The sequence below is a fragment of the Hippoglossus hippoglossus genome, chromosome 21, assembly GCF_009819705.1.
Source record: "Hippoglossus hippoglossus isolate fHipHip1 chromosome 21, fHipHip1.pri, whole genome shotgun sequence".
Lineage (NCBI taxonomy): Eukaryota > Metazoa > Chordata > Actinopteri > Pleuronectiformes > Pleuronectidae > Hippoglossus > Hippoglossus hippoglossus.
In genome coordinates, this window is record NC_047171.1 from 13996326 (window position 1) to 14008686 (window position 12361).

The window sequence follows — 12361 nt, forward strand, 5'->3', positions numbered from 1 at the left end:
AGAGGCAGCACGTAGCTTACTGTCATTCAAACACTTGAGTGCACATTCCCAAGAATTTTGTCTTGTTAAACAAAAACAAATTAGGCTTTAATGCCTCACCTAACCCGGAGCATACACAAAACAGTGTCGTCTAAATGAGGCCAATCAAATGGGATCTCAATGTGAGAATCTAGCGAGCCTTAAGTATTTAGTACAACACATGATACCACTAGAAAGATTAGCAGTCATGCACGGGGAGCTCCGCCGCCAGCTTTGAACAACATTTACCCATACTGCCTTGGGAAACAGCCAGAAGGGCACATCTACTACCCTACACTTCACACTCTCTAACTGGCAGTAAAGCTGCGGAGCTTTACTGCCAAACCCCATTCATACACATTAAATGAGTCCCCTGTGACTGCTGCTGAATCCGTTTCACCAATCCACCTCCACGGCCCTCTACCTCATCTCGCTCACGTGTGGGCTGGACAGTTTGTGGTCAGAGAATATGGCTCGTTCTTTTATTTTAAAACAAATAACTGTCTTTTCACATGCTCCACCCTGTGTTTCTGCCCAAGTGTGCAGTTGTATCTTATCATCTTCTGTTATTTCATGTATTTTTCCTGCCTTTTTACAATTTCCACAGAGTCCAGAAACAATATTCAGTTTCTAGGGCTTTGAGACATCTCTAATTTCAGATTTTAGGTTTCACGCTAATAAAATAATAGGTAATTAACAATCAGTATCTATTTTTAGCTCCATTTACATAATCCATCGTCACATAATCTGTGCAAGTGGATTAGACCAGTGTCTATATTTGGGTGTCTGTGATGAGAAAGTTAATCCTCGGTATTCTGACAGTATGAATGGAATTCAAAAAGAAAACCGACTTCTTCAAAAGATATTTTAAGAATTGTTGTGGGTCTTGTCCAAGGTTTCCAAGGAAAATCTTTCCAAGGTTTTCAGGAGGTCACAGGGGAAGAAAACTTGAGTTGCAATAGCAGAGGCACAAGTTTAAGATTGTTTGGGATATTTAAATGCAATTATCAGAATATACAACCACAATAAACTGGAAGAACCTCGATATTATGAGAAAGATTCTATTCTCATCCATGTATTCACCATCATGCAGTTGCCATGCCAACCTGTTACCAGACTGCTGCTGCTGCTGCTGCTATGACGAAAATGGGAAAAGCTTCTTGGCCATTGTGCAATAATGAAAAGTCACCTTCTGGCATTAGTATTCCCACTGAGATAACAGGCTTGGCCGAGAAAGCAATAACAACTCACCGAGATGTCAAAGAGCTCCTCTGTGTCGTCCAGCATACGGACCCTGATGGTAACGTGTCGTCCGGCGGGCATGGCCGGGGGTCTGTGCCCGGGGTCCAACGTGCTGATGCCAAGGGTCTCTGGGGCTCCGAGACGCTGCCCTGCTCCAGACGCCATTTGTTCTGGGTCAGGCTCTACCATGGTACACTGCACTGCTCACTGCCCGGCCTGCAGAGAAGCTGAGACAACATAAAGTCAGAGATACAGAAATGTGTTCACACACTCAATCACCTGCACAAGAAGACACAAAAATGCAGTAAAAATGAACCCAGTGGTAAGAAACCTCCTCTAACAGAGCATCAATGGTGCAGAAGGTGAAATACAATGAATCCATCGGGGCCCAGAGGACAAGGCTGCACCACCCTGTGTGTCACACCAACAGAGTAATTGCAAACGCAGTATTTGCACGTTCCCCACTAATGGCTGATAATTCCTGCCTGTGGGAGAACCAATTACTGTAAAAAAAAAAAAAAAGAAAGAAAGATCCAAGCGTGTTCTTGGTTTCAAAGCAGAAATCGGGGAGGCATAATTTGATTTGACAAACGAGTCACGGGGCCAGAGTGTAAAATCAAAGAGTCAATACGATCACAATTGATTTGGGAAGTCGTAAAAGCAAGGCATTGGGGCCAAAGACGCACAGTGTCACAGACATATTTAGTTTTAACAGGTCTCAAGGGGAAATGTCAAATTTCTAATGTGAACTGACTGAGCGGTAAATTGGACTAATTAAAGACAACGTGTAAAATGCATTAACAGAGAATACGAACTACTGTATTTAGATTCCTCTGTGACTTGAGCCCACCTACATTTATTTTACTTGTATCCACATATTGATTTACATTCAGACTGACAGGTCTATACAGTTGGCTAGACACAATGGATAATGGTTGAAATAGAAAGCTGACGGATATTGATCAGAGTTAACCAAAGGACAAACAGTAGCTTTAAACTAAGGGATACATGGAATAAACAGTTTGACAGAAGATCCAAAATCCCAAAGATAATGGATACATGGTTTAAAAAGCTCTCTTAAAGAAGCCCATCGTGTAAATAATTCACTAAAATTAAAATATAGCTAAATGGTAAATGTTGCTATCTACAGCTAAAACTAATACGAAAACTACTGAAATTGTTTGCTTTGAGTAATAGATAATGTAAATCAGCTCAAAGTAATGGATTGATGTTATAAATAAATAAATAAATAAATATAGGTTTATCTGACACAACTGTAGGTATACATCTGATAAAAGATATAGGGAATCACTGCCCTTTCACTTCCAGCTATGGACAGTCCCATCTAATATTCCATTAGAGGCCAAGGTGGACCGATCTGCACAGTCACACAGCGCCTGTGTTTGTCTCAGGTGGAGGACTGTTGGGACAGAGTCAAGGACTCATTCGTTGTGGGTTGACACGTGAGCAGGACACTCTCCACTCCCCCCCATGTATCCACAGCCAGATCCCTCCAGGCCGTGCTGTCCTGCTTAATTCTCTTTTCATTGCACATTCCAGCAGGGCTGATGTCATCCTGAGACCTCACCAAGTGGTTCATCGGGGTAGTGGAGCCAGTGGGCAGTTGTTCAGCCACCGCAGAGGTGAGTGACTGCTGCCAAGTTTAAGCTGAGAGCTGAATAAGGCATTTGGAGAAGGAGTGGATAATGCAATCCGTCTAAGTGCACGGGGAAAATAGGCCGAGGACAGTTAGTGTGATGATGGTTTGTCTGATGCTCGTAGGAGAGGCTCCCTGAAAGGTTCCAGTAAAACACTGCAGCTGGAGTGGGGTTGCAATGAATGATCATTTTCATTCATTCGTCAATTAGTCTTGCAAACAAAAAAAAATGCATATGTTTGGCATTTTCCCTTGATTATCAAAATGATTCTCCTTCAAATCAACTCACAAATGAACGGACAATCTGTCATTTAACTAATCATGAAATGTGTAATACGAGTTTTAATTACACGAATGGTTGAACGTTTTACTTTCAGTTTTTGTGATCTCCTTTGTAACTTTAGAAGTTGTTCGACCCCGACCGTAAAGCCGCTGAGCTCAGAGAGCATATTTCACTATTTGCACCTGCCTGAGCACTGTCATCACGGCGCGGTGGGTGCGAGATGTTGGAGTTTTCCAGCTGAAGTGCACACTCACACTCCCTTGGGTTGATGGAAACCAGACCTCGATGCTGTCACCGGGGGCGTGAGTGGAAAAGAGGCTGATTTTTCAATTCAGGGCCCAGTCGTTTGCGACATTTGATCCCGACACAGTCATCACTCCGTGGCCCTTGATTATTGGCAAGTGTCTCTTGTGCAGGCTGTAAACCCATGCCTTATATGACCTGCATGCCACGTAACTGGACACCCTTCAAACAAAGCAGCAGTGAAACAGAGGCCGGTGAAAGAGTAGACAGTGATTATTTCAGCCCACAGGGATCGTGAATCAACTAGTCAAGAGCCTGGGTCTGCGTGCACCTCTGAATAGGTAGCTCTGGTGCAAACAAACACACAAATAAGGCACCAGTCGTACAGCTGGCACCTTGTTCCCTGGGTGTGACATACAACATACCCCCCCCCCCCCCCCCCCCCCCCAGCATGGCTGCAATACCAGGAGGGACAGTTACAGACCCCTGAGTGTTCCTCCTGGTAAACCTGCCCTGCTTTTGAACTTGTTTGCTTGAAATTCCCCACAAGAGTGCAACAAGGGGCTGGGACTGCTGGCTCGCAGGCTCGCAACAGTGGCTCCTCTGTGTGCACGGGGCACACAGGGCCCCCTCAATGAAGGCCCAGTGCTGCAGCAGCTGGAATCCTTTAGTGACAGCTGAAGGGCCAGAGGCTGGGCTGGGGGGGGGGGGGGCTGATCCAGGCAGCTGTCTCTCTACCTGCAGGCAAACCTCCAAAAACTAAATCTGATTTCCCTCTGCAGCCCACAGACACTGACACCTGGGTGTGGCTGGCGTTGCATGAATCAATACAGGTTCCCAGTGGATTGTTGGCAGCGTGACATGTGTGCATGGGAGGGAAGAGGAATGACAGCCACCAGGGTTCAGCCTCTGGGGAACATGCCTGGGGTGAAAATGGGTGAATCCTCGCCTCACACAGTGGCTGGGCACCGAGGTGCTCTCGCCACTCGTGTAATGTAGGTTAATAGAGCAGGCTGCTGTAATCCTGCAGGACATTACCAGCCGGAACAGGAGACGTGACATTAACGCACTGATGCATGCACTCACCTGAGCAGCCTCTGGAAACCACACTGTCACATATATGTAAATATTTTATTTTTAAATGCACGTTTCCTGACGACATTAAAGCTTTTTTCAACCAACCACCGCAGCGCGCACATCCACCGCCTGTGTGAGATCAGTCATGTGCAATGCAAGGACACACAGGACACTTACTTACTGCACAATGTAGATGTCTCCACACACTCACACACACACAGGGTGATAGTTGTGTCCCCCTCCTTCGAAATCCACAGGATCACAAGAAACAACAGGGCAAAGATACTCCCGGGACTTATCCCTAATCTCCTCAAACAAGTTGAATCACTTCCCCGTCAGGAGCACACGAGCAGGGGCGAGAGAGAGGAGGACTTGGCTGCGCGATTCTTCAACACTCTTCTCCTCAAATGCGGCTTTTTTTCTTTTAATATCCACGCGTTTGTGCGTCCGAGCTGCGGGAAGAAGTCACATCCACGTCCAGAGAAGAGAGGAGGAGGAATGAAGGATCCCGGAGGAGTTTTTCAGATGGTGCAGGAGAGGAGGAGGAGGAGGAGGAGGAGGAGGCTTTCTGCGGTCGCCATGGCGGACGACTGAGCGTGTGAGCCGTGCAGAGAGACGGGATTAGAGTGAGGCGAGCGGCGGATCCACTCCCGGTGCCTCCGCTCAGACAATGAAGGAGGTGCAGCACCTCCACCTTCTGCTCAGCTGCACCGGGGAGACACGTGGAGCAACAGCACCATCCAGCGGCGGCTGCAGGAACAACTCTAGTCCCAATAATAATAATAATAATAATAATAATATTAATAATAATAACAACAATAATAATCACCTTCATAATCTTAACAATAAAAATAATTATGATCGTAATAATAATAGTAATGCTCATAATAGTAATAATTACAACAAGAATAATGTTCATAATACTACTAATAAAAATGATCATTATTTTTATTATTATTATCATTACTACTACTATTATTAGTAGTATTAGTATTAATATTATTACTACTAGTATTATTATTAAAATCCTGCTTAAATAAAAGTTACAATACCACATTGTAGAACTAGAATGTCCCTCAGGGGAGGCACCCCCACCAAGGCCCAACAGTCCTCTTATGAAACCATATTTAAAGTCCAATCTGCATGAGTTTGGCCTGTGGGAGGAAGAGAAAACCTATGCAGATAAAATGGGATTCGCACGAAGATCCAATGAATCAATCAGTCAATCTTAAATGTTTGTGTGTAGGTGAATTGCTGGATAATAACTTTTATTATTTGTCCCAAACAATTGTTTAATTTAACCATCTGGGGAGTTTAGAGAATAAACTGCTGCTAACATCTCATACAGACTCCAATTAGACACTGATTTTATCTGAAGAATTGGAAACCACTGGTTTAAACTTCAACAATATGTTGTGTTTTATTAGAGTAACAAATGTATTTACGTAAAATTGTATAAAAAAAAAAAATACTATCATGTTAAAAGGTGTCAAGTAAACGTGGTGCTGTAAAAAGAACAGTGTTTCCACTGATATGTATTGGAGTAGAATAGAATGAAAACACTCAAGTAATGTACAAGTATTTCAAATCATACAGTTCTTAAGTGAATGTACTAATCTATATTCCAGGGAGGCAAACTAATTTTCTGGGGGGATGTGTCAGAGCTGGCCACCCCCCTGCAGGCACCAATCCTGGATTGATCAATTGATATTTGAACTGATTTAGTCTGAATTATGTAACCATACAGATGTACAGCTCATCTCCTCCTGTGGCTCAGTTGCTATTCCCTGGTTGTGCTTTTTCATGGCTGGTGGCCTGGGGCTCTGGCTGTGACTGGCGCCTCCACATCGCCCACTCCTCCATGTAAGTAGCTGCATGAAGGGACAGGGATGAAAGACGAGCTGTGTGGTGGAAAGCTGGAGCTTTTCTTTTTCCCCTTGTCTCTATTTCATGTCTTCTGCCTGCCCACCTTCTTTCTCACCGACAGGAAGAGAAGTCTCCTCCACCTTCGTGATGTGGGACTGGAGGAGCAGAACTCACACTCTGTGTCCTGGCAGCTTCGGAGGCCTGCAGGGGGCGCTGACTTGGGACTGAGGCAAAGAGAGAAAAAGGAAACAAGCAAGAGACAATTCTGTTTTAGATCAGTTATGTATGTATTTAAGATTTTGTGCCACGTTCTCAGTGACCCCTCATCCAGTTATGTAATAAGGTCAGTGTGAAGAGTCACCATGGACACCATTCATTTACACTACATCTTTTAGATTTTTTACATTTATCTCATTCATTCAATCATCAGAAAGTTCTATGTGAAATGAAAGGTCGGACATATACAGTCTTGAGTGAAGGTCTTTTAGATTTAGGTGTCCAGGACGGATACTTGGCCGTGTTTGGCAGCAGAGGTGAACTCATCCATGGAAACATGCAGTAACTGACATGTAGAGGAGGGTGGATGTTATATCTGATCAAACAGAGGGAGGGAAGCTGTTTCTCTACAAAGAGAACGTCCAAGATTCAGGAAAGAAAATTTCCTCCGCTTTGACATGAGCGCTGTGGAGCTCCTGCCGAGACCCCCTCCTCAACTAGAGGAGGAAACCAGCAGGGGGGGGGGGACTCATCACATGCTCCATTAAAGAAAGACAGAAAGAAAAATAGAACAGGAAAAGATAAACTGTTCTCATCCATTGCCCCAATGAAAGATGTGTAGGTTTGTATAAGCTGGGATAGATATGGTTTCCTCCAGGGAAACACACAGTGGGGATTCCTTGTTATCAAACATGTACACTACTGTATATTTGGTTGTGTTTCTCAAACACTACTTTATCTTTTATTTTGATGTATTAATAGCTCAGTCACATGTTTTTTTTCTTGTTGTCAGCTTGTGAGTATTTTCTCTGATCCCGTGTACAGGAATACACAAAATCCTTTCGCTGTTGTCTAAATCCATCTAATTAGTATTTCACTTCATAGCGTCAGATGACTTCGTAATAGACACAGATGGTAAAGCTTGGGGCCTCGAGTCTGTGAGAACAATTCCACCACAATTACCAAGATGTAAGTGCAACAAACAAATACCCATCAGAGACGTTTTTACACAAAACTGTGAATTACTCCCTCACAGTTTTTCTGCCTTCCTGAGGGTTTCTTATTAAACAGGGTTTTTCTCCAATTCAGGTTGGAGAACAGAACATAGGAAACGAGGGAGTGGAGATTTTTAATTAAACTGTACAACCTTACAAAAGAAGAAGTTTGACCACTAAACATTTTACAATAAGCACAAGGGATGTAGGAGGGAGTCATCGATGAACACACAATAACATGAGGAGTCCTTAAAGGTTCAGTGTGTAAGATTTAGGTGAAAGGGATCTATTGGCAGAAAGTGAAATAAAATAATCCTAGTGATGTTTTCTCTAGTGTGTTTCATCTAAATTGTGTGAATTATTGTTTTCTTCACCCTAGAAAGGCCTATTTATATTTAAATACTTTATATTTACATCAGGAGTGGGTCCTCTCTACGGAGGCCTTCATGTTTTTTACAGTAGCCCAAACTGAACAGACTAAACACCTTTTGAGTTGTTATGACAACTGAAGGCTACCACAGGTTCTCTTTCATGTTTGGAAAGGGGGGGGGGGGGGGGGTGAGGTGAGGGGTATTGAGCTGCAACATGCAGCTTCACCACTAGATGTCACTAAATTCTACACACTGAACCTTTAAAATTGGATTTAGCGCACAGATGAACTACATTGTAACCTCCGCGAAGAAGAATATGTCTCGATTGATGTTTGTTCAATAATGGTCAGATTTCTAGCAGGATTTTGCAACACAAAAGCTAGCGAACTGATTTCCTTGTAACTTGATGGAGTGGTGGGGGACGGGCAAGAAAAGAACCCATTCAATTTTGGGGCAGATCCAAATAAACAGACAGATCCAGGAAATTTCTATATCACTTATCTTTAACATTGTGACATTTTTGCCAATTTCTAGTGAATAAATCATGGATCTTGATGAAAACCATCAGGCTTATTAAGGAGACTGATACCTATGAGTGAGAACACTTCAGTGCAGCTTGATTGAATTCAAGGGGACTGTTGGGCCTTGGCGGAGGTATGTGCTTTACTACCATTCTAATTTGTATGGGCTGTTTCCTGTTCCCTTTATACCCAGTGCATTCCCTTTGTAGCTTGTGATTTCTCTAAAACATTGAGCAGAGATTTCAGTTTTACAACCTTAATGTGGCTACAACACATTTACAAGACCTAAAGGGTCAGTAAAAAAAAACTACTATATTTTTTCCAGCTTACTTAAAAAAAAAAGTGTGTGTGTGTGTGTGTGTGTGTGTGTGTGTGTGTGTGTGTGTGTGTGTGTGTGTGTGTGTGTGTGTGTGTGTGTGTGTGTGTGTGTGTGTGTGTGTGTTACTGTGTTACTCTGTTACAGCTGCAAATTGGACTGTGAAATTGACAACTCATGTTGCCATCAGGTTGCCATGACACCCAGTTATTAGGCTTTCTGACGGCCGTCCTGTTTGTTCAAGCCTCAGAGGGGGGTTGAGCGTGTGGGCTGATAACAGTTCGGCTTTCTTCAGTGTTGGTGACTTCCAGCGAAGGTACAGCACAGGAAATAAATACTGTCGTCCCTCTCTGCGTTCTGCCACAAGCACGTCGTCTTGTGTTGCCAACTCCTATAGGCAGACATGAACATTATCACAGTGACAATACCTTAAACATGACGATATAATGTGTGAAAACATTCGCCTCTTCACATTCCACTCTATTGATTTCCACATTATCTCTCTGCTGCAAAGGTACAAAGGCCTTTGTCCTCCACATTTCAGCCTCCGTCTGGACCATTGAGACTTTAATGCTCCACTGATCAATGAGAGGATTAAAGTAATTTAAAGGCTCCTTTGTTTGGTTTGTGCACTGGAATCCCCTTCATCCCCGAACCCCCTGGGACGCCAGGTTCCTCCAGTCCTCAGGACGACGGCCTCGTGGTCTTTCGTCTCCTGGAGTAAAAGTGCACAAGGTTGACATGCACCTTTTTGTCATGGGCTCCCTCATGGACACCCCCAGGCTGCAGTCTGTAGCACTGTGGGTGAGGGTGTTGTTGTGATTCATGCAGCTCCCACTTTCCTCTTGACATTTGACATATTGAAGTAGAGGATCTCGGCTGGAACAAACACGATGTGTTGTGTCACGGCCGCAACGTCTGCCTCTGAGTCGAGAACAGGTAACGATGAGTCAGCCCCTATTTTATTCATATACTGGCACTGTGGAACCCCCAGGGGTTGTTTTCAAGCTGACTTTATTTCTATTTTACAGCCTGTTCCCTGCTGAGGATTCAGAATCTCACGATGCTACCTAGCATGGCATTCTTTGAAAGTTGTTCTTGATATGACTTTGCAAGGACTTCAGGAAAGAGGGGAAGTGAAGAGCACATAAAAAAAAAAAAAGGAGAAACAGCCCAGGAGATAAGGCTGCACAGCTATTAGGCTGATTCCTGTAAAGCATCTGGTAATCCATTCTCATTAAATCTCTCTCACTGGTCAACAAGGTGCCACATTTACCACAAACACATTATGCTGCACAAGACTGAGTGATGCCACAGGGATGCTGGCTCCTAATGAACCCCACTGAGACCCCTCACCATCGGGTTCTGTCTCATCAGGGTGGATAAAGCACCTCAGCGAGCAGGAGAGCATGAGCATAAACACACCACACACACACACACACACACACGCACGCACACACGCACACACACACACACACACACACACACACACACACACACACACACACACACACACACACACACACACACACACACACACGCTCTTCACCAGTCCGCTCTCATCAGGTGGCTGGAGGTTGATGTTGACAGGCGCCTCAGAGGAGAAGCTGGCACACACATCTCCGGATCTATTAACTGACTTTTCTTTTTTTTTTACCCCCAATCAGGCCATTTCCACTCTGCATCAGCGATTCAAAACTCTATCTCTAAAACTAGTCCAAAGGCAAACCAGAGAAAAAGAAACAAAACATAGAGACACCAACTTTTTTTTAAAATAATCTCCGAAAATTATTTTGTCTTTGAATCTAATTTTTGGTTTCCTCACCCTCCCTGACATGAGGGATTAACTCCAAATCCATGATACATTCACTAAATATGCTTTATGTTCTCCCATTTCTGGATAGCACAGAGTTAGTGTGTTCTGTGTTTCATCAGATTCAGTGATCTAACTTTAAATTAGAGGCTGAGAGAGTTAAAAGTTTGGTACAAATATTCTGTCTTAAAAAAAAAAAGCTCGTAGGGTGAGGTTGATAAAAAATACACTTTTGCAAATGCAGTTTGCACTTCACTTAAAAAAATGCATCAATAAATGATAAGCTTGAGTTGATTTAGAGTTATTTTATGTGTGTTTAAGCCCCTTCTTTATTTTGAATGTTTGTGACATCGCCTGCACTTTACCAGCACTTGATTGAATTATTCTGTTTATGTGTTTATAACATTTAAAAATAGCTCAAAACCATTTACCAAATTCAAGCAAACAGCACCGAGGAATTCTGTCTCTCCTCAAACAATCTGTATCTACAACATCCACTATCTATATACTGAATTTGTTTTTATCCTGGTCATAAAACTGTGGTCTTGATAGTTTTCATTCATTAGTATATTCAGGTGCATCGGCAAAACTTATCTACACAACATTCAGCTCTTTGAAACTTAAGTTTAAAAGCATGGTGCTAAGAAACAAGATACAAGGCTGTACTGGACGGAAATTAACAAACTCTGAAGGCCGACATTTTGTTTTATGCCATTATGTCTTATGACATTTATAAGTAGCATAGATATATTTGATAGATGGTTTATAACACACTAGAATGTAGTTGTAAGCAGATGAGACAGTGTGCAGGAATGTAAATAATCACAGTATAATAACAACCCTAAACTGGAGTCATATATATAAACAGCTATTGAATGATAAAATAATAAAACACAGTTGTATTAATATAAAATATGGATTCAAAGGAGGAATTATAACTGCTGATAATTTATATATATTACATATAATGAAACAACAGTGTTTCTTTATAACTATGTGCAATTATATAAAAAATTATTATGTCTTTATTTGGAGATTCTAAACAGAAGTCAAGTGTTACCATATTCCCTGCTCTAATATATTAATCTGGACATGGGTTAAAACAGTGAATACACAAAGCAACAGACAATCCTGTCCAATCTTACTGGACACAGTACAGTTCATTTAAAGTCCGTTGATGAAGCTGTTCCTGATTTTTTGGGTGAAAACATTGTTCAGATAGAAGTGCACTGTTAACAGAAAGTATATCAATTGAAAGTCAAGATAAAATTTGCATTGCTGTGTCAGTTTTCCCATCCCCCCCCTTTCCAAGCTGTTCCTGTGACGTCCACAATCTATTTCCTCAGAGGATTTTTGTCTTTAAGTGTATTTTCTAAAAAAGGAGAAAAGAACCAGGATGTTTGTTCATATTCTAGTGGACAGTAAATCTGGATTTTCATGGCCTCTCCCATGAGTTTTAGTCACTTTAAGAGTCTCACAGGAGCTGTGGTCTATTAGCTGAAAACAGATGAGTTATCTTTAGCACAGATGATTAATTGTTTCCTGAGACGTTTGTAACATCTGGGTGCAAAATCTGAAAAGCTAGAATAGAAACCCCTCTGGATTCTCACTGTAATAAAAACCTAATAGAACAGACAACCATAGGAACTTCCTTTTTATTTTTTTTAATTCTGACTTTGTAATTGTTGTTGCTGTTCTCCTTTTCCCTCGGCAGATACGTCTTTTGTCCAAATGTAAATTTCT

At 42.4% G+C, this 12361-nt stretch overlaps 1 protein-coding gene across 6 annotated transcripts in view; it reads right to left on the reverse strand.

Moving 5' to 3' along the window:
* Positions 1-5192, reverse strand: part of LOC117754988 (FERM, ARHGEF and pleckstrin domain-containing protein 1-like) — a 56565-nt gene extending 51373 nt beyond the window's left edge. For 4 of the 6 annotated variants that reach the window (XM_034574379.1, XM_034574381.1, XM_034574380.1 and 1 more), the window contains exons 1-2: positions 4702-5192; positions 1270-1487 (exon numbers count right to left, since the gene is read on the reverse strand). In XM_034574379.1, the coding sequence (XP_034430270.1) occupies positions 1270-1449 (180 nt within the window). In that variant the 5' untranslated portion in view covers positions 1450-1487; positions 4702-5192. Of the gene's footprint in view, positions 1-1269; positions 1488-4697 lie in introns of all 6 variants that reach the window. The other 2 variants (XM_034574377.1, XM_034574378.1) reach the window with 2 other exon arrangements.
* Positions 5193-12361: the final 7169 nt, after the last annotated feature.